The sequence below is a fragment of the Schistocerca nitens genome, chromosome 1, assembly GCF_023898315.1.
Source record: "Schistocerca nitens isolate TAMUIC-IGC-003100 chromosome 1, iqSchNite1.1, whole genome shotgun sequence".
In the NCBI taxonomy this organism is placed as follows: Eukaryota; Metazoa; Arthropoda; class Insecta; order Orthoptera; family Acrididae; genus Schistocerca; species Schistocerca nitens.
Genome location: NC_064614.1, coordinates 732,513,341 through 732,537,254, shown reverse-complemented (window position 1 = coordinate 732,537,254; position 23,914 = coordinate 732,513,341). Strand labels below are relative to the sequence as shown.

At 39.9% G+C, this 23,914-nt stretch overlaps 1 protein-coding gene across 3 annotated transcripts in view; it reads right to left on the bottom strand.

Annotated features, from left to right (window-relative positions):
* LOC126259949 (pre-mRNA-splicing factor SLU7) overlaps nucleotides 1-23,914 on the bottom strand; it is a 78,810-nt gene that overhangs the window by 47,418 nt on the left and 7,478 nt on the right. For all 3 annotated transcript variants that reach the window (XM_049957058.1, XM_049957072.1, XM_049957065.1), the window contains exon 4: nucleotides 15,710-15,821. In XM_049957058.1, the coding sequence (XP_049813015.1) occupies nucleotides 15,710-15,821 (112 nt within the window). The remainder of the gene's footprint in view (nucleotides 1-15,709; nucleotides 15,822-23,914) is intronic.

Here is a 23,914-nt window from a genome sequence, read left to right as displayed (position 1 = left end):
TGTAATGGGCACAGGGTCAAAGCGAACAGTTTAGCACCATTACTTCGCCTATGAACTATTGAGACAACGAGTGTGAAAGCACTAGGGCAGATGGTTTCGCCGAGAGGGCACTTGCATGTGCCAGACTCGCGCATATTAAAATCCATGAATACATACATAAGCGCATCAAAAATTATTAAAGGTTGTGTTAATTCAAACTCTGTCTTAATAAATAAAACGTATCAGGCCAATTAAAGACATCTATGTAAAATAGAAATATAGAACCAATTTAGAAATATAGAACCAATTTACCTGTGTCCTAGTGTCAAACGGATAAAGCTTGCGCTTGGAACATCTAACGAGAGAGGGCACTAGTGTAATGCGCGAGAGTCTCACGTAACGTTAGTAGTGAAATACATACTAGCGAAACAACCAAAATGTTATAATAAAACGAAACCATCTGTCATTATGAATAAAACATAGTAGTCATTTAACCACACATACACATTGAAATTCATAACTAACAAACATCAAAATAAGTAGAATCCCAACAAGACAGGAAAAGCGCATTTCACCGGCATCAACAAGCAAGAAAATAACTACTAGTCAGCCAGACTATATTACATTACGACAATGAGGGGTTTGAAACTGTCTAAAAAAATTTTGTTTCGAAGCTGCACCTGTTCATTAAGAACAAAACCATCTTTTAGAGACAGATGCTTAAAAATCTTTAATTCTTCGAGCAAGTCTAGTTTGTAACCTTTATTAGCTTCATGAAGCAGCTCTACGTCGTCCAGTTCACTTGGCGTGTGACGTAAGAGCCATAGATGTTCAGCAAAGGTGGAATTATATAAGTTTTCCCCATTTTTACCTAACATGTGTTCTTTATACCTAACTTTAATGGGTCTACCTGTCTGCCCTATGTAATAGTTTGGGCAGTCGTTACAAGTAATTTTGTATACCCCGGACTTAGTGCTGAGTTCTTCTCGTGCTCCAATATTATGAATTACTCTACGTTTCAGGCTATTATTTACGGAAAAGGCAACTCTATAACCGTATTGTTTCTGTAAAAGTCTTCTTATCTTATATGAAACGTTCCCCAAAAATGGAATAGAAATAAAGTTATTACTCTCATACTTTTTTGCCCTGTTATCTCCTAAAGTAGAAATTTTACAGCTGTTTTTTTCTTAGCAATTTGGTCAATTAATTTAGGGTTGTATCCATTGTTAGTAGCCATTGATTTTAATAAAGATATTTCTTTTTCAAAACAATTCTGTGCTAAAGGTGTGCTCACAGCGCGATAAACTGCAGAATGAAAAAAGGCGATCTTGTGAGTTTGAGGATGGCAGGAATCTGCTGGAATAATATTATCAGAAAAAGTTTCTTTACGAAAAATGTCGAAGCTAATAGTGTTACCCGATAACTTAAGTTTCAAATCAAGAAAATGGAGTTCTCTCTCGTTATTTTGTATCTCTTTTGTGAATTTCATTTTCTCGTGGAAACTGTTGAAAACATGAAACAGTTGTAAATCGTGGTCACACCCTTGAAATAGTATGAGTATATCATCAACATAACGAGCATAAAAAGAAATCTTATTGCCTAACGTAGGATTGTTTTTGAAGACATTTTCTTCTAGTGCATTTACAAAGATGTCAGCTAAGATGCCAGCTAACGGGCAACCCATGGCTAAGCCGAATGGTTGCTCATACATTTTACCATTAAACTGAAAGTAATTGTAATCTAGTACAACCTGCAGTAGTGACATAAGTTCCGACAACTGTAGCTCACTTAGAGTTCTATGTTGTCGAATGTTACATTCAATAATCTTAAGAGTGATATCCACAGGAACATTAGTGTATAAACTTACGACAGCAAACGAAACCAAACGAGAGGAAGAAGTAATCTCTATCGATTTTAGCTTGTTTATCACCTCAGCACTATTTTTAACAGAATAATTGTTTCCAAAAACAAAGGCTTCTTTAATTTTAGTGTGTAAAAAACTCGCTAATTTATGATGTGGGCTCTTTATTCCGTTAACGATGGGACGAACTGGGTGTTGACTTTTGTGTACCTTAAACTGACTTCTAAGCATAGGTGCTCTAGGGTTCATATTAATTAAGGTTTTCTTTTGAAACTCTTTCATAAGATGTTTACTTCTTCTTAACGTATCCCTAATTTGCTTTTGTAACGTAGGGGTTGGATACTGCTCAATTTCAAATATACCATTTTCTTCGAAAAAAGTCAAAGTTTTAGCAATGTATTCACTTTTATAGGCTACAACAAGCGAATTTCCTTTGTCTGATTTAGTAATAAGAGCCTCATTATTTTTTAATTTACGGTTAATACTAGTAATAATGTTACCCCCTCTCTGTTTTAAATCACTGTTTTTTACCGACTTGACCTCTCTTTCTATAATTGCGCTACATTCATGAGCAATCCTATTTTGTTGGGATTTTTCAGTTTTTACGGAGTCAAGACCAACTTTAAGGTCAACAATAAAATTATCTACCACTTTAGGATCGTTAATATTAATTAATTTTAATAAAAAAATTTATCCTGCAACTGTTTTTGGCTGTCATCCTTTTATTGTGAAAAATTACTTTAATTCACTTAAGTTACTTGGAAAACTTCAAAGTCAGTTTTCTCAAAAATTGTTCAGCACTTCATTTGGGTGTTGATATTTGAGTTCTGAACTTCATGTACCATAAATATAAAAAAATTACAAATATCCAATTGTAGGCTGGTCTCCTTGTTAGAAGTGAACATACCTGAATATTCTATTAAGTTCAGAGGAAGGTTTTTTAAATTTTAATTCACAACATTATGAGTTTATGAGTGTTCTGCTTCAATAAAAATTTTAATAAAAAAATAAAAAAACTAGACACAAATGTACATCAATGTTTAACTCTGGCCTATCCATCCTTCTACCACCTGAAATATATCCATTCCTTCTGGGATGAGAGTGGGTGGGCTGGGGGACGGGGTGAAATCTGCAGCGAGAATCTGCACATTTTGATGCAGGACATAGTATTTCATGTACGACAAGCAGGAACACAAAAAGAATTCCAGAATGAATTTTCTCACTCTGCAGTGGAGTATGCGCTGATATGAACCTGGCAGATTAAAACTGTGTCCTGGACTGGGACTCTCAATACACGACATTTGCCTTTTGCGGGAAAATGTTCTACCAACTGAACTACCCAAGCAAAACTTATGCTTCCATCACTACCTTGTCTTCTACCTACCAGATGTGGTATTAGCAGAAGTAAAGCTTTGATGGATTGCGAGCCATAATTGGGTAGCTCAGTCAGTACAGCACTTGCCCTTAGAAGGCAAAGCTCCCGGGTTCAATTCCTGGTCTTTTACAGTTTTAATGTGCCAGGAAGTTTCACAAAAACAATAATTTACTTTATTTTTTGTGATACTGTATTTACCTGAATACAAGACGATCCCGAAAATAAGACAAGCCCTCACCCCCACTTTTTTTTAAAAAAAAAAAGAGGCTACTTGAGAAAAATTTGTTTCTGAACATATTCTGACTAATCAAAATTACAAACGTTTATTGGTGTAAGGTATCTGCCTGAAAAGTTAATATTACACTTATTTTCAACTTGCGCAATTTATTGACTGCTTACATTTTGATAATACAAGGAGAAATAAGATAAACAAAACAAAATTGTTTACATTAATTTTTATCTTCACTGTCTTTTTAGTCCAGCCTGTCATCACCATTTTTAACCATCAATGCCATCATCCTAACAGAACAGCTCTATATAGTCGTCCCCCCCCCTCTCCCTCTTCCTCTTCCTCCATTATCACAAATATTAATTACTTTTTCCTTCTTTTTTTTTTTTAAACACACAACGGATTTCACTTCAATACTGGCATGAGAATGTTACAATGGCTTTTGCTACAAAACTTATTGTCTGCCCCCAACTGTCTCATTGACTGTGCAGAACAAGCAGCTCACACACCCCCTACCATTTCTGTCATACCTCATTGTGACTGTTGACAACATTGCTGCCCGAAACACGTAAGTATGACCATCCCAATCTAAACTTTTAGCATCTCCTGCAGAAATGAATGCTATTGTTGAGTATTTGTCCAATTTCTAAAGGCATTTCGATTCCAAATACAAATGGATTCAGGCAAACTGCAGTTCAAAGATGGTGAACATGGTAGGTGTTTATAAAAAGCCAAAGTATGCAATATAGATTCCCAAGGTTGGCAGCAAGACAAAATTAGTTCTCAGCCCACCACTCCCCTCCCCACACTCATAGTTCTCGGCCAATCTGGAGTCATTGTTCCCCGTCCAAGCCTTCTATAGTGCTGTTCCTGAGCAACAGCGAAACATAGACAGCAATATCTTCTAGGGTGTAGGTCATATGTAATAACAGCAACAAGACATAAATGAAAGATCACAATCATGATTCAGTCCAATTCTCGAACTTTTGTTCGCCCAGTGATCTAATGAGTTCTGCGGGTAGAATGGGTCATTCCACTATAATTTATTCTTGTGATAACAATTGCAGTCAGTTTAATGTATTTGCTATTGACGTTTTCCCCCAGTACTTTAATACATGAAAAGCGAACAAATCTCTCATTTGCAACTCACTTTGTAAATCATGTTCGGAATCAAGTATTGTTTTTGAAGGTCAATATTTTTGCCTTAGAATGTTACGTTCACTTGAAAAGTAGCATAAATGTTTGTATATGCTATCCATTCAAGTATGAGAAATTTTACTTCAAGTCTGTTCAAATGAAAAAAAAAAAAAATATGGGAGTTGGCAGGATTGAGTACTATTTCCTTCTGTGTTTCACAAAACTGTTAAAATTAGGCTGGGTTATAGAACACACAACGAAAGTGTTGCCACAGCTAGTGACATACTGCAGTTGCCATGCAGTTGCATATGTGAAGCCTGTGTTTTTAGTGGCACAACTTAAGAGACGCTACTTTTGCCACGCCATAAAAAGTTCAACTTGATTGCAATTTGTTGCGCCACTTTCTTTCCACCACTGCTCCCTGGTCGCAGTATTTCAAAACACAAGAATTCTGTCGCAGTTATTGTGGAGTAATTGCTGCTGTACTCTATTTGATTTCAGTGAGTGTGTGTGTGTGTGTGTGTGTGTGTGTGTGTGTGTGTGTGGCGTGCGCACAACTGATATGCCAACATCATTGGCTTCTCTGATTATGATTTGGCAGTTGTTCATAATCATTTCTTTCACTTTTTTTCCAATTTCAATAGTTAATGATGCACTGTGGCATTCAGGATAATCTTCACCGATTTCTCTGAAGAGTTGATACAACTTGTGATCCTTTGTTTCATTCATAGCAGACTCATAAAAAGCCATATTTTCTACAATTTATAACATTCTTACACCAAAATTTAATACACAATCTCTGACTCACTTTTATACAAACTAAGTAATAGCCAATACCACCAAAACATTACCTAGATAAAACTGAATGAATTTAACTAATAAACTAACTAACTAACTAAACTAACTCCGTCTACAGGCCGCAAGCGACCCATCGGGACCATCCGACCGCCGTATCATCCTCAGATGAGGATGCGGATAGGAGGGGCATGGGGTCAGCACACCGCTCTCCCGGAACATGCAAAATTACAAAATTCTCATTACTTCTTGAACACACCTCATATATTAATGTAAGCTAAACCGTAAACCAGCAAATTAGGACATAACAAATCTTTTCCTGTGAAGATATTTGGAAATTTCAACATTTAAATATTTTTTGGTAGCACAGAAAGCTGATTTTCATTTAAATTCAGAATTATTCTTAAAAATCAGGTTTGTCAAGATCGCTTGCAAAACCTGTTATTGGATACTAGTTTCGACACATCTGTGCTGTCATCATCGGATCTTTTAACGTATTAACAGGAGTTCATGATCTGTGGCGTTACAAAATCCAATGATTACAGCACAGATTTGTCAAAACCAGTAACCAATCACGAGATTTACAAGCGGTCTCAGTGAACCCGTTTTTAACAATAATATAACAATTCAGATCACCCGCAACAGTTGACACAATTGCATATATAAACACACTCAAAACAGTTATGTGATTGCCAATTCTTGCCAAGAACACTTCATGTACTTGGCATCACTATTCCATTAAGAGCATGAATGCAACTGCTAGGAAGACTGTCACTTCTGAGAAGTTCAAACTGTTTGCTTGTCCGAGATTCAATCCTACATGCTTAGGATAGGGTCCTCCGGTTCTGACACAGTTAAAACACATTGTTTTAATCTTTCAAGTAGTTTCAAAATCACAGGCACCATTAAGAGTGAAAGATTCACTTTAGAGGAGAACACATGACACTGACATTAAATCTATGAACTGACCTTAACATTTTCTTATTGATAGTGATTACAAATTACAGTTAGATCACAGTTCGCTTGCACACTGGGGAAATAAATTTACTTTCTAAATGAAACTTTTTTTAGCTCAAACTATCACCTCTGACAACTTTTTTTTTTTATATTACCAGTTTACGAACACACATAATGAAGCTAGCTTTAGTGTTACCTATCATATAAATCATTGGCTATCCTGACGTCAAATACCAATTTAACTCGGCACCTTTTTTTTTGTCATGATCGAGGTAATATTACACTCGACTGGCCCCACATATTGACATTTTTATTCAAGAACAGGAAAAATAATAATTATCTTGTTATTGTTAAAAAAAAACTTTTGTACGTCTGGGTAAATGCAAATTGCTTTTGGAGGTGTGGTATTTGCTTAGAGATTTTTAATCTTAAAAGTATCTATCCTCTAGCACCAGAGTATTCTTGGATGTTCTCCACTGAAGACCCTTGTTATGGGTTTATTGGAGATTGGAAGGGTGTAAAAATAATGCTAATCCATGCAAAAAATTAGAATTTTTTATTTCAACTAAAATCAGTTTTTTACTCATCCGCTTATTTTCTTATGAATATTCTTCAATGAACAACATTTAACTAATACACTAATTACACTGCATACTTTGCAAAAAATAAATTTACATATACTTCATAAAGACCATAGTCTAATTAAATCAGGCGGTACTGAGGGTATTATATTACGAAAAGGGGCACTTAATGTAGTAAATTAATTTTATTATTTGGGGAGCAAAATAAGTAATGACGGCTGGAGTAGAGAGAATGTAAAATGTAGACTGGCTATGGCAAGGAAAGAATTTCTGATGAAGAGAAATTTGTTAACATTGGGAACAGAGTTAAGACTTTTCGAAAAACATTTGTATGGAGTGTAGCCATCTATGGATGTGAAACATGGACAATAAACAGTTTAAACAAGAATAGAATGGACGCTTCTGAAATGTGATACTACAGAAGAATGCTGAGGATTAGATGGGTAGACCACGTAACTAATGAGGAGGTACTGAATAGAATTGGGGAGAAGAAGAATTTTTGGCACAACTTGAAAAGAAGGGAACGGTGGGTAGGACACATTCTGAGTCATCAAGAGATCATCAATTTAGTATTGGAGGGAAGTGTGGAGGGTAAAATTTGTTGAGGGAGACCAAGAGATGAAAACGCTAAGCAGATTCAGAAGGACGTAAGTTGCTGTAGTTATTCTGAGATGAAGAGGCTTGCACAAGAAAGAGTAGCACAGAGAGCTGCATCAAACCAGTCTCTAGACTGAAGATCACCACCACCACCACCACAGCAGCAACAGCAACAAACAAAACAGAGTATTTTATTTTGTACTATTTGTCTTGTTAAGTTTGTAGAGATATGAAAATAAGGAAGTATAACCATGTATAAGATATGAAATGCACTACTCCAGAAAACAATGAAGCTAGAACAATTCAGCAAAAAGTAAAGGAGATGTGCTGGAAACTCACTTTCTCCTGGCAGTTCACAGTCTGAAACTTAAAGATTTACTGACACTGAAGAGTGGTAAGAATAAATTCTGGAATTTATGAATGGTTAAAATGAAGCCATTAATAGAACTAACTTGAATGGAATTAACACCTGTAATTAACTTAAAAAATTTAGGAGATACACCTAAAATTTGATAAATTTTCATTAATGACTAGGGTTATCAGACATCAGCATTTACGAGACATGTCCTCATTTTGTATGTTTAATGTAGTGTCCACATACATTTTAACAATTTATGCTAATGTCCACATTTTTGAGTTTTGAGAATGAAGTTCTTTTCAATTTTGTTTTCATCCCTTATCGTCAGCAATTTATGTACTTTTTACTTCAGTCATTGAATTACATAATTTGTTATTAGCTTAAAATTGATCTGTTGCACTCAGAAAACAGACAATATTCATTTATAATGCGTACAGATTAAGTTTCCACCTTTTTAGCTTTGAGGCAGTCGCTTCAACCACAGGTAATAAATATATCTATGGTCAAAGAATATATGTGAGGTCTACATGCTCTTTGTTTTTGTGTCATGCATGTGTTTTTGGCAAACTTTTTGATCCTCCAGCTGCATCTTTACTTTCCATATTCCATATTCGTCTTATAAGTTTCGTGATTTTCAAAATATAGCTTATGGCACAGAAATATAGTAGTTTTGTAAGCAAAAAATTTTTCATGCAGTAGCTGAACAATGCATTTTGATGATTCTTTATTTCACTTTCGTTTAAGGTAATTTCTCATCATATCAAAGAGAAAGTGTGGATTTACAGATAAACTCCAAGAAAAATGTCTGAACTTTCGTCCTGGAAGAGTTCAATGAGAAGCAGAACGTCAGGTTTGTTGCCCAGGGATCTATGTATCTGTAACAGATGCTAGCAACCAATGGAATATTAAAATGATCCTCATTATAATTCATTTCTTTGATCACAGGAATGGAAGACTGCAAATTAAACTTCTTAATATAGAAAGTAGACCAAATGAAACTGCAGAAAATATTTCAACATGTATCACTGATATGCTTAACAGTTTAAAATTAAGGACAAATGTGTGGCGTTTGGTGCTGATAATTGCAACACAATGTTCGGTGGTATTAAAACAGGCGATGTAGTTAATGTACTTGCTAGCCTGAAGGGGAACTTAACATGGTATTGGTTGGAGTGGAATGCCATAACTGTATTCAGCACAGAACTGACCTCCTTGAAATTGATTTACAGGGATTAATAATGAAGATATATAACCATTTTGAAATATATACTGTTGGTTTTGAGTCTCTAAAGAAATTCTGTGATATTGTCAAAACAGAGTACCAACAACTTCTCGGCCACAGCAAGACTCAATGGCTGTCACTATTTCCAACTATTCAGAGAACACATATGTTTCCCACTCTGAAATCCTTCTTTCTGCTACAAAACAAACCTCCAACAGCCCTTAAAAACCTTTTTATGGGTCTTATCAATGACATATCTATGTCATATCAAATCTTTAGCTGGCATTTTTCATAATTATACTGGTAACTTAGATTGGTTGGTTGGTTGGTTTGGGGGGAGGAGACCAGACAGCGAGGTCATCGGTCTCATCGGATTAGGGAAGGATGGGGAAGGAAGTCGGCCGTGCCCTTTCAAAGGAACCATCCCGGCATTTGCCTGGAGCGATTTAGGGAAATCACGGTAACTTAGAAATGGAAGAAAACTCCTTTATAGACGTATTGGACTCCCTTCGTGGCATTCAACACAGAAAAGATGAAAATTTTATATCCTTGAATGTGGAAGAAAGATTATTTCAAATGGAAAAATTATGGTTATGCTTCGAAGATGAAGGATTTTTACGGATACAGGGTACTTTTCCGGCTCAATATTATGTAAAAATCAACACCCATTTCTTTCAGGCACTGTTTATAATGTACACTACTGGCCATTAAAATTGCTACACCAAGAAGAAATCCAGATGATAAATGGGTATTCATTGGACAAATATATTACACTAGAACTGAATATGATTACATTTTCATGCAATTTCAGTGCATAGATCCTGAGAAATCAGTTTCCAGAACAACCACCTCTGGCTGTAATAATGGCCTTGATACGCCTGGGCACTGAATCAAACAGAGCTTGGATGGTGTGTACAGGTACAGCTGCCCATGCAGCTTCAACACGATACCACAGTTCATCAAGAGTAGTGACTGGCGTATTGTGACGAGCCAGTTGCTCGGCCACCATTGACCAGATGTTTTCAATTGGTGAGAGATCTGGAAAATGTGCTGGCCGTGTAACCAATGGCACCTCATACCATCATGCCGGGTGATACGCCAGTATGGCAATGACGAATACACGCTTCCAATGTGCGTTCACCGCGATGTCGCCAAACACAGATGCGGCCATCATGATGCTGTAAACAGAACCTGGATTCATCTGAAAAAATGACTTTTTGCCATCCGTGCACCCAGGTTCATCATTCAGAACACCATCACAGGCACTCCTGTCTGTGATGCAGCGTCAAGGGTAACCGCTGCCATGGTCTCCGAGCTGATAGTCCATGCTGCTGAAAATGTTGGGATCCAGCATGGTGTTCCGTATTACCCTCCTGAACCCACCGATCCCATATTCTGCTAACAGTAATTGGATCTCAACCAACGTGAGCAGCAATGTCGCGACACGATAAACCACAATCGCGATAGGCTACAATCCGACCTTTATCAAAGTCGGAAACGTGATGGTACGCATTTCTCCTCCTTACACGAGGCTTCACAACAACGTTTCACCCGGGAATGCCGGTCAACTGCTGTTTGTGTATGAGAAATCGGTTGGAAACTTTCCTCATGTCAGCATGTTGTAGGTGTCGTCACCGGCACCAACCTTGTGTGAATGCTTGAAAAGCTAATCATTTGCATATCACAGCATCTTCTTCCTGACTGTTAAATTTCGTGTCTGTAGCACGTCATCTTCGTGTGTAGCAATTTTAATGGCCAGTAGTGTATATGTTTTACAGATTTTTTTGTTGATATCACGTAATGCAGCACACTTTCTACACAAATTAAAAGTATTTGGAACATTTTTGAACCTGCTTAGGGTTATTTAAAAAAAAATTACACAGAAATTGATGCCATTTTTTCCCAAAATGTTTCCTCAAATTGAGGTACCATTTAAGCCAATGTGATACATTTGAAGGAGACCAAATTTTTACCAGATATGCATCACATGATGGCTGAGGTACTACACCTATTGAATTCCACTTAGTATGTATGGTACAAGGATAAAAAATATCATATCTTACATTTTAATTTTTATAATTTATTTCCAGACAGCCTATACCATCACATTGTTTATATTCCGCTACATCCTTTATCAAAGAAGATAAAATGCCAATATCAACAACAACAAATCCCCTACAAACAGCATTGTTAACAAGGGAAAGGCCTCAGACACGGCCAACCAATTGGGCTCAAATTTGGCAGGTCGCTTGTGTACAACCTAAAACGAAGGACTGTAAGATATTTTGGGTCAACACCCCCGCAATTTTGAGAAAATCACCCCTATAGGTTATGACGAGCAATGGACTCAAAATTGGAGGGATCGATAGATAATTGTAAATAGAGCTTTTCACCGACAGCGCAACGGCCAAGGTAACTGGGTGGGCGTCAGAGAACCCGGGTTCGAATCTCGAAGAAACCTAGCGGATCTTGTTCTTCTCGTTTGTATTTTTCCGTATCTTAATTGATAGTGATAAGAGTGTTAATAAGGTAAGTAAATCAATAAGGAATGATAATAATAAGGTAGGCAAACTGATTTCCCAAACGCCGTGAGTTAGTAAAGTATTAAACTTTTAAGCCTTGTCACATGAAAACAACTACGAGTAAGAGTGCTTTGAATTCCTCACGGGGGATCACAGATAGCCAACAGTGCGACGCTTGTTTACAGTAAGGCACGGGACAGAATGCACGCGGGGAGAGTTATGTTGTCCCGGTTGCCTCTCCGTCATATCATAGTTGTGAATCTGGAAGAAGGTGTCCAGCACGAGGCTTATAGCAGCCAATTCGAAAGAGTTGTTTTCAGTCATTAGGCTGCCGTGAACCTTGCGGATTTAGGCTGCCGTGAACCTTGCGGATACATGTAGTGATTTTTCCACCATTAATGTGCTGAATGAAATACGCTTTGTGAATGAATACAGTGTTATTCCGTAAGTAACATATGATGAGTACTGTATGTAGTTTGTAGTAATTAGCTCGTCTGTTTATGCCGTAGTAACTAGTTATGATTTGTTGTCATCTCTTTCAGGGGCATAATCTGAATAATGGAGGATGTACACCCTTCGACTAGCGCTGTAATATATAGTTGGGAGCCTATCACAGACGACGGCAAGGGGAAGTTACCGTTTGGTTTGTTAAAGTGTTGCAATACAGATGCATTATCAATGTACTACCGGAAGCAGCCAGGTCTGTTTCTTGGCGTTCCAGATTGATAGGAGCGGCTATCATCGAGAGATTATTTTGGAGCTGACGAACAAAATGACTTTTCTTGATACTGAAGTACTGTACCATGAAGACGAAGCAGAAGGTGATTCAGTGGAAGATATCCCGACTAGTGAATGGTCATAACACTTTGGAAATCTCACATCACTGGGAATCTGTGCTTCATCTGTTCCCGATGAGTATTACGAACCGGTTACTAAACGATTTAACTACAGCGCTATACCTCTTGAAGAAAAAGTTAAGGCGGGAGTGCTAGCCAGGAATAATCCAAATTGGAACTTACAAAAACAGCAAAAGAATGGAGCAACAACAGCCCTGAAAAGGAAGAAGGACTTTAAATTGTGGGAAAGTGATATCGTTAAAGGAGGGACAAGATACGACAAATACCAGGCGATAAATAAGTGGACATACGACCAATTTGTCGAATCTCATTGTCATAATGAGAATGTAACAATGAGAATACTTCAGGAGTGGGCTGCAGGTGCATCTCTTCAGTATACGGCCAACGAGGATTTTACGTTTGTTGCACCATTATCTTGGGCAAGAAATTTCAAATCTGAGTATAAAATTCGTCAACAGCACGTCACTAAATAAGTCTCTCATAAGGCGGTACAAAATATAGAAGATATACAGGAAGTGGCGGCTCTTTTCAACATGCAAACGGTGTCATTTATGACCGGTTTTAATTGTGATTAGGTGATCAACACTGATCAAACATGATGCGAGTATCAGGTGAACATTCGACGCACGTTATCCCATAAGGGAGAAAAACGAACCCTTGTCGCAGTTGGTAGTAAAAACATACTAACACATTCGTACACGGCGCAATATGCCATTACAGCCTCTGGAAAAGTGTTGCCTAAGGTTTTCCTGTGTTTACAAGAAACTAATGTTACATTTGGTCCTCGGGTTATAGAAGAGGTCAATCGTTTAACCGACTCGTTGAAAAATGTTTACATTACCTGCTCCAAACTGACGAATGCAATTTACAGAACATTTCTTGAGAATGTTTTAAAACCATACGATTCTGATAAGTTTTGTCTAGTATTGGATTCCTGGAGTGGACAAAGTAATATTACAATATATGACACAATGTTTATTGATGGCGAGGGTCAGCCGACGTGCACATTAAAAGTAATACCGCCAAACTGCACACCTGTGTGATGTTTATTTCTATCGCCAGGTTAAAAACTTTATTTCCAGGCTTCAGAATTGCAGTGTGCTTTTGGAAATCCAGCGGGAATTGCACAACCGCACAGATGCAATAACTGTTTACAGCATAATTCATAACCAACTTTCAGCACCAATTTTTCAGGCAATGATATTGTATGCGTGGTACGCATCAAAATTAATTCCCGAAAAAGACATATTTTAAATGTAAACCAAGTTTGTTTTCCGCCGACTCTTCGGAAGGAACACTGCAGCTTTCAAAAGATTGCATTCATTAGATGTTCTCGGTGCCGTGAGTATATTTGTTTCAAAATTTTTATATGACAAGTACTATCCATCTACTTGTTCGACGAAAAGTGAGGACACATAACAGTGACTGGAAGAGCCATTGTAAAGTTACCTGGAGTAACATTTTAGTTGTTTACTACCCCAAGAGGTTTGAGAAATTTATTTGCGTACCTTATTATTAATATTCCTTATTGATTTACTTACCTTATTAACCCTCCTATTCCTGTCAATTGAGATATGGAAAAATAAAAACGAAAAGAATAATATCCGCTAGGTTTCTTCGAGATTCAAAACCGAGTTCTCCCTTTCCCAGCCAGTTACCTTAGCTGTTGCGCTATTGGTGCTGTCAGCAAAATGCTTTTACCATGTGGGTACAGAAGCGACAGTTGTAAAAGTTTCTTTCCTCGATTTCTGGAATAGTATGCATTTTTGGAGCCCATACCTGATGATGATAAAAGCTCTATTTACAATTATCTATCGATCCCTCCAATTTTGAGTCTATTGCTCTTCATAACTTTTAGGGGTCATTTTTTCAAAATTGCGGGGGTGTTGACCCAAAATATCTTAGAGTCCTTCGTTTTAGGTTGTACACAAGCGACCTGCCAAAACTGAGCCGAATCTGTTGGCCGTGTCTGAGGCCTTCCCCTTGTAAGACAAAAATTTGAATCACCAGGAGGCGTGCCCAGTGGGAGCTCCTTCCCTGAAGAACTGATATATAGGTTACTTTCAACAGTGTGGTTTGCTTTGTTTGTGTACTGGTTACCACAGAATTTCCTTTTATTGAATATCTTGATGTGTGGCATAGTTCATATTTATTGCACACGAAAGGATATGTACTTCCACAAATATACAAGTACAACAAACATTCAGTAACACATGAACAAACAGCCTCAGTGTAACAAAAGTAAATGCTAGCAAAGATACCCATTTAAAGACACTAGAAACCTGCACTGTTGTCAACATATACAACGTATCATACATGTAATCACTGGAAATCTAAAGCCCACAGTTTTTTCTGAAATAATACTGGTTTCTGTAACAGAAATAAAGGGGGCATGGTGGCATAAATGACCGTAACTTCAAAGTTTGGTATATAAAGGTCATTTCTCACTTGAAACCCTATGACGTATATATCAATATAATCAGGAAGGACTATAGAATTTAATAAAGTCATAAAAAAATTCGATTTTTTCACGATTTATAAGTATCCCGTATCCTTAAATGCTATGTTGGTATCCTCTATGAAGGATATTTGGACTACCTGAATATGTAGATGGAACCATTTTGTGAATTTTCTTGTTTTAAGTGGCTTGATTTTTCAGATATATCGTGGACATATGTGGAAGAATCAATCAAATTTTTGTTGAACAAAAACATTAAAACTGATGACAAAAAAGGTTTCAACCAGTTTTCAAGTTTAAAAAAATTCACTGCCACTTATGATGGAAAATCATAACCAGCCCACAAAAAATGGTTCAAGTACCTTTGGTCGTGTAGTATCAAGGAACAGTTTAGTGAGTTAATTAAAATTGCACAGTTCTTCTTCACATCGCCAGCCCATAATTTTTGTGCTGAGAGGTTGTTCTCCATAATACGGACACAGTGGACAAAGGAGAAAAACAGACTGTAAAAGGGATTGCAAAGGTGAAATTTGGACTGCAATAACTGTTTTAAAATATTTGTGTCAAGAAAGGAACTTTTTCAAAAGGTTTAGTCAAATGCGAAATACATGAGTTCTTAAGTGCTGTAGGTATTTGACATATGTGTAATGTTTTTAATTTTTGTTCCTTATGTAATAGATCTAAGTAATAGAAAGTATCCTCTTTTTCTCATCCCAAAATATGGAAACTGACCCCTTTTTTAGCATTCTGAAATCTGGTAATCCTATTAATAACAGTTTACCTGTAAACTTGGCACCAACTCTCCGTGGCCTCTCCATGCAGTCCTTTTTCTTATGTGTCATTGCACCACAGTTTTCACATGCTCCCTTCCTGTATTTTATTGCAGCATTTGTCTGGAATGATTAGGGATTTTACACATGAAATATATTTCACATTTTGCTTCAATTAAGTACAAGGACAAAAAAAGCCTCACAAATTTAGCAATTCTGCTGTTCTGGTCGGTATTTTTTACAGTAGTTTTGAAATACAGGATGTTCACATGAAACCTCTCCGCTTTCCACAAGCAAATTTAAAAAAAAAAAACAGACATAGATACTTATGGTTTGCAGCATGACTTGAAGCAACTCAAAAAGTTTTATGTGGATTATTTGTAAAATATTCCTTTTGTTTTGTTTTGGGTACAACTTAATCACAAGAAATGACTACACCTCAAGAGAGTGTGGTATGGTATGCAGAAATGAAATCATGTGTTGCTGCCCAAAAAATATTCTGAAGTGATCTTCAAAGCAAGCCACCATATGTTAAGATGATTAACGCTTGTTATGGCAAGTTTTTAGCCACCACAAGTCTAAACAGTCAGTCAGGTTCCTGTTGAAAATTCACGTGATGGAAAGAAACAAGAGATTGGAGGGTCCTTCCAAAGACACCCAGCGAAGTCAGTTCACCGAGCATCCAAGAGCTAAATATTCCTTGCTCAAAGTTCACAAGGAACTGCATAAAAAAACTTTGCATGCATGCTTACAATGTCAAAACTGGGTAACTTTACATGATTCTGTAAACTGCAAGTATCTCTCTCTCTCTCTCCTCCCCCCCCCCCCTCTTTTTTCCTGTCACTGTAATAGAACAAACCATACTGCGAACAATGCAGTTTCGTGAGATCTTTAATGCACTCACCACAGAAACAAATTTATCTGAAATATGCAAGTACAAACATGATATCCACCAAATATGGCATGTTAGCTTCCTAAAGACATGAAATTAAAATGGCAGCTGCTTGATTGCTGCCATCAGTCAGTGACAGTGAGCACAGCAACAACAATGTGTGCGTATATATACAGTATAAGGGTAAGCAGTGCTATGCATTCACAAATAATTATGGTTCTCATCAATATTGGCCGCTTTTTTCTCTTTCAGGGATGTGGTTCCAGTCTAAGTTGCTTCAAATGATGCAATTACATTTCTATTCTTATTTGTGAGAAATATTTGGTTTTCTTCCCCTTTTTTCTCCCATATCGTGATTTCCAAAGGTATGGTTAGGTTTTGACATCTTAGCACAATTTAAATTGCTGGGAGTTTAGCAGTTACATTTGCATTCTTCACAGTCAAATTGGTTGCGATTCCAGATTGTGTGGTTGGGCTCAGAAACAAGAGGGCAGCTTGAATTGCTGGAAAAACTTGGTTACACAGAAGATGTGATCTAATCAGCCAATTACAACACCACTTTTTTGTTGCACATCTACAAGTTAGTATACATAATGATTGAAGTTCCAGTTTCAAAACACTGTAAAAAAAAGAACTACTGCTCAGAATGACTTCAAATTTGAATGGAAAATTCCTGGAGAAGGGAGAAACATTATGGAAAAGTTAAAAAAAAAATATCATCGCTAGATAGTGCGGCAAGCAGTGGAACATACAAAATAAATGATGCAGGATACATGGCTGTTCCTCAGTTCACAACCGGGAAATACGGAAGCGTCCGATCCCGCCCGTCTGCTTTGACCCATGACGTCACAAATATGGCGGAAACAAAAACAAACACACACACTTTCCACAAGAAGCCTAATGACACTAACGGGACAATCGCAGGAAATGGGGTGTTTTGGGTGGGGGGCAAACTAAATATAAACAAATTTAGACGCCTTGCGTAGCTACAACGTGTAAGTGAAGACAGCCATTCATGAATACCCACCCACCTCCCCTGGGGTCGTAACCCCTGCAACCCATAGAAGATAAAGATGCTTCAGTAGCTGATTAGAGTTTTTTGTCTTTAAAAAAAAAAAATCTCACAGGATAGAAAGAACAGATCAGAAAGATAAATATAATACACTAAAACAGAAATTGGAGGAAACATAATTAAAATAAGTAATAAGTGTTTTTAAATTAAAAAAAAAAATCTCACGAGATAGAACGAACAGATCAGAAAAGTAAATAAAATAAGATAAAACAGAACTGGAGGCAGCCACACTCAAACCAAACTCCGTGCCGTCATGACGTCACACACGACAACACCCTTACGTCACGGGTCAAAGCCGACGCGTGGGATCGGACGCTTCTGTCGACCCCACAACCGAGACACTGCGAATGACTGTGTCAATGCAGTATCATGAGCTGCTGATAAAGCTCTTGTACAAGAATGATGACTGTGTGCCAGTTCTCTGCAGAAGTACAGAGTACTCAAGGGTATGAGAAAAGGCACTCCTCTGTTATCTGGCAAAGGTGTGGAGCAAATGACTATGAAATTTTGAAAGACAAGTTCAACAGTATTATGAAAAGGACAGATTGCTGCTCACCATAAGATGACATGTTGAGTTGTAGACAGGCACAACTAAAAGACTGTTACACTGAGCTTTCGACCATAGCCATCTTCAGGAAAGATCACACACACACACACACACACACACACACACACACACACACACACACAAAGCAGGCACACCTCAAGCACACAGCTCATTATGGCTGCAGCGTCTGGGGACAGCAGTCGTGTATGCACGAGTTGCGCCTGCTTGTATATATATATATATATATATATATATATATATATATATATATATATAACAGAGGGAAACATTCCACGTGGAAAAAATGTATCTAAAAAGAAAGATGATGAGACTTACCACACAAAAGCGCTGGCAGGTCGATAGACACACAAACAAACACAAATATACACACAAAATTCAAGCTTTCGCAACAAACTGTTGCCTCATCAGGAAAGAGGGAAGGAGAGGGAAAGACGAAAGGATGTGGGTTTTAAGGGCGAGGGTAAGGAGTCATTCCAATCCCGGGAGCGGAAAGACTTACCTTAGGGGGAAAAAAGGACAGGTATACACTCGCACACACACACATATCCATCCACACATACAGACACAAGCAGACATATTTAAAGACAAAGAGTTTGGGCAGAGATGTCAGTCGAGGTGGAAGAGTAGAGGCAAAGAAGTTGTTGAGAGACAGGTGAGGTATGAGTGGCGGCAACTGGAAATTAGCGGAGATTGAGGCCTGGCGGATAACGAGAAGAGAGGATATACTGAAGGGCAAGTTCCCATCTCCGGAGTTCGGATAGGTTGGTGTTGGTGGGAAGTATCCAGATAACCCGGACGGTGTAACACTGTGCCAAGATGTGCTGGCTGTGCACCAAGGCATGTTTAGCCACAGGGTGATCCTCATTACCAACAAACACTGTCTGCCTGTGTCCATTCATGCGAATGGACAGTTTGTTGCTGGTCATTCCCACATAGAATGCATCACAGTGTAGGCAGGTCAGTTGGTAAATCACGTGGGTGCTTTCACACGTGGCTCTGCCTTTGATCGTGTACACCTTCCGGGTTACAGGACTGGAGTAGGTGGTGGTGGGAGGGTGCATGGGACAGGTTTTGCACCGGGGGCGGTTACAAGGATAGGAGCCAGAGGGTAGGGAAGGTGGTTTGGGGATTTCATAGGGATGAACTAACAGGTTACGAAGGTTAGGTGGACGGCGGAAAGACACTCTTGGCGGAGTGGGGAGGATTTCATGAAGGATGGATCTCATTTCAGGGCAGGATTTGAGGAAGTCTTATCCCTGCTGGAGAGCCACATTCAGAGTCTGGTCCAGTCCCGGAAAGTATCCTGTCACAAGTGGGGCACTTTTGTGGTTCTTCTGTGGGGGATTCTGGGTTTGAGGGGATGAGGAAGTGGCTCTGGTTATTTGCTTCTGTACCAGGCCGGGAGGGTAGTTGCGGGATGCGAAAGCTGTTGTCAGGTTGTTGGTGTAATGTTTCAGGGATTCCGGCCTGGAGCAGATTCGTTTGCCACGAAGACCTAGGCTGTAGGGAAGGGACCGTTTGATGTGGAATGGGTGGCAGCTGTCATAATGGAGGTACTGTTGTTTGTTGGTGGGTTTGATGTGGACGGACGTGTGAAGTTGGCCATTGGACAGGTGGAGGTCAACGTCAAGGAAAGTGGCATGGGATTTGGAGTAGGACCAGGTGAATCTGATGGGACCAAAGGAGTTGAGGTTGGAGAGGAAATTCTGGAGTTCTTCTTCACTGTGAGTCCAGATCATGAAGATGTCATCAATAAATCTGTACCAAACTTTGGGTTGGCAGACCTGGGTAACCAAGAAGGCTTCCTCTAAGCGACCCATGAATAGGTTGGCGTACGAGGGGGCCATCCTGGTACCCATGGCTGTTCCCTTTAATTGTTGGTATGTCTGGCCTTCAAAACGTGTTTTGGCGGCAACACAATCACCTAACCTTTATGCACATCGTTTTCTACCTACACTATTTCACCACAGGCTCAACATAACCCAGCTCCAACCAACCCCTTTTCGCCTCTTTTCACACCAGATCTCCATTTGCTTTCTACTTCACCTTTATCTCTCCCCACATATTTTTATATTCATTTTCATTTCAGCCTCACGTTACACTTTCGACCTTCTAGTACCATGTCACCCGCACAACACCCCCACAACGACCCCATTAAGTTTTATTTACATTCCCTCCGCAGACATGCCTTCGCCCTAGCCAGATTACGCTCCCATATTCTATTTTCTCAGGCTTGTCTGACATTTGGCATTACCCCCAAAGGCCTCACACTTAAAGTTCCCATCTCTGGCTGCAACCCTTCCTTCCATCAGTCCCTATACCAGTTCCAAACTGAACAATCCATTGCCCTCACCCACCTAATCCTTCACCTACACATCAACTCAGCCCATGAACACACCCGTCAACTCCTATCCTTAATAAAAGTCCTTAATCTTTCCTCTCCCACATCCACACCGGCTGTTCAGAGCATCCTCCTACAGGCCAACCGTAAATTAGAACAGCATGCCACCCTCCACCTCAAAAAACTATCCAATCTCCTGGTTTCCCACCTCCGGAAAGGCAACTCACTCACCCTTCACAACCTTTCCAGCAAACCTCAACCACCTCTCATTGCACACAAACCCAGTCTCTCCCATCTACTCAATCTCCCACTTCCAGCTCCACTCCCTCCAAAACCTCAAAATTCCTTTCAACGCAATCTGGAACCACAACACCCTAATTCAGTAGTTAACCTTTCCTCCAAACCTCTCTCCCAATCCGAAACCTCTGTCCTATCCAAAGGCCTCACCTTCAGCCCCACTCCCAGATTCAACCAAACAGCCCTCGTCAAAGATTTACTGTCCTACACCCGTACTCTCTGCTGGAAATATCACTTTGCCACGAAGACAAATGATCCTAATCCTACTCCTAATGATCCAACTCCCCAAGACACCATCCAAATTGAACCCTGCCTGGAACAGTTCCGTCCTCCGTCACAGCGGGACCCACCTCCTCTTCCTCAAAATCACCCTCTCCAAACCTTCCAGGAATTTCTGACTTCCAGCCTTGCATCTCAATCCTTCTTAAAAAACCTTAATCCTACACCCAACATCACCACTGCTGAAGCCCAGGCTATCCGTGATCTGAAGGCTGACCGATCCATCGTCATTCTTCCGGCGGACAAGGGTTCCACGACCGTGGTACTTGATCGTCGGGAGTATGTGGCTGAGGGACTGCGTCAGCTTTCAGACAACACCACATACAAAGTTTGCCAAGGTAACCCCATTCCCGATGTCCAGGCGGAGCTTCAAGGAATCCTCAGAACCTTAGGCCCCCTGCAAAACCTTTCACCTGACTCCATCAACCTCCTGACCCCACCGACACCCCGCACCCCAACCTTCTACCTTCTTCCTAAAATCCACAAACCCAATCATCCCGGCCGCCCCATTGTAGCTGGTTACCAAGCCCCCACAGAACGTATCTCTGCCTACGTAGATCAACACCTTCAACCCATTACATGCAGTCTCCCATCCTTCATCAAAGACACCAACCACTTCCTTGAACGCCTGGAATCCTTACCCAATCTGTTACCCCCGGAAACCATCCTTGTAACCATTGATGCCACTTCCTTATACACAAATATTCCGCACGTCCAGGGCCTCGCTGCGATGGAGCATTTCCTTTCACGCCGATCACCTGCCACCCTACCTAAAACCTCTTTCCTCATTACCTTAGCCAGCTTCATCCTGACCCACAACTTCTTCACTTTTGAAGGCCAGACATACCAACAATTAAAGGGAACAGCCATGGGTACCAGGATGGCCCCCTCGTACGCCAACCTATTCATGGGTCGCTTAGAGGAAGCCTTCTTGGTTACCCAGGTCTGCCAACCCAAAGTTTGGTACAGATTTATTGATGACATCTTCATGATCTGGACTCACAGTGAAGAAGAACTCCAGAATTTCCTCTCCAACCTCAACTCCTTTGGTCCCATCAGATTCACCTGGTCCTACTCCAAATCCCATGCCACTTTCCTTGACGTTGACCTCCACCTGTCCAATGGCCAACTTCACACGTCCGTCCACATCAAACCCACCAACAAGCAACAGTACCTCCATTATGACAGCTGCCACCCATTCCACATCAAACGGTCCCTTCCCTACAGCCTAGGTCTTCGTGGCAAACGAATCTGCTCCAGGCCGGAATCCCTGAAACATTACACCAACAACCTGACAACAGCTTTCGCATCCCGCAACTACCCTCCCGGCCTGGTACAGAAGCAAATAACCAGAGCCACTTCCTCATCCCCTCAAACCCAGAATCCCCCACAGAAGAACCACAAAAGTGCCCCACTTGTGACAGGATACTTTCCGGGACTGGACCAGACTCTGAATGTGGCTCTCCAGCAGGGATACGACTTCCTCAAATCCTGCCCTGAAATGAGATCCATCCTTCATGAAATCCTCCCCACTCCGCCAAGAGTGTCTTTCCGCCGTCCACCTAACCTTCGTAACCTGTTAGTTCATCCCTATGAAATCCCCAAACCACCTTCCCTACCCTCTGGCTCCTATCCTTGTAACCGCCCCCGGTGCAAAACCTGTCCCATGCACCCTCCCACCACCACCTACTCCAGTCCTGTAACCCGGAAGGTGTACACGATCAAAGGCAGAGCCACGTGTGAAAGCACCCACGTGATTTACCAACTGACCTGCCTACACTGTGATGCATTCTATGTGGGAATGACCAGCAACAAACTGTCCATTCGCATGAATGGACACAGGCAGACAGTGTTTGTTGGTAATGAGGATCACCCTGTGGCTAAACATGCCTTGGTGCACAGCCAGCACATCTTGGCACAGTGTTACACCGTCCGGGTTATCTGGATACTTCCCACCAACACCAACCTATCCGAACTCCGGAGATGGGAACTTGCCCTTCAGTATATCCTCTCTTCTCGTTATCCGCCAGGCCTCAATCTCCGCTAATTTCCAGTTGCCGCCACTCATACCTCACCTGTCTCTCAACAACTTCTTTGCCTCTACTCTTCCACCTCGACTGACATCTCTGCCCAAACTCTTTGTCTTTAAATATGTCTGCTTGTGTCTGTATGTGTGGATGGATATGTGTGTGTGTGCGAGTGTATACCTGTCCTTTTTTCCCCCTAAGGTAAGTCTTTCCGCTCCCGGGATTGGAATGACTCCTTACCCTCGCCCTTAAAACCCACATCCTTTCGTCTTTCCCTCTCCTTCCCTCTTTCCTGATGAGGCAACAGTTTGTTGCGAAAGCTTGAATTTTGTGTGTATATTTGTGTTTGTTTGTGTGTCTATCGACCTGCCAGCGCTTTTGTATGGTAAGTCTCATCATCTTTCTTTTTATATATATATATATATATATATATATATATATATATATATATATATATATATCTGTGTGTGTGTGTGTGTGTGTGTGTGTGTGTGTGTGTGTGTGTGTGTAAGAACACACTTTTCTGGGGGAGGATTTGGTCAAAAGCTCAGTGTACAACTGTCTTTTGTGTACCTGTCTTTAACTCAATGTGTCATCTCTACTGTGAGTAACAATGTACCTTACTTATAATAGTGCTGGTATTCCAACCTAGACTTTCCATTGTTTGAAAAGGCAGATTTTGAAGTGGAATGTGGCAGTGGGAGAAAACAATTCATCTGGTGTCAGTGGAAGATATGGCC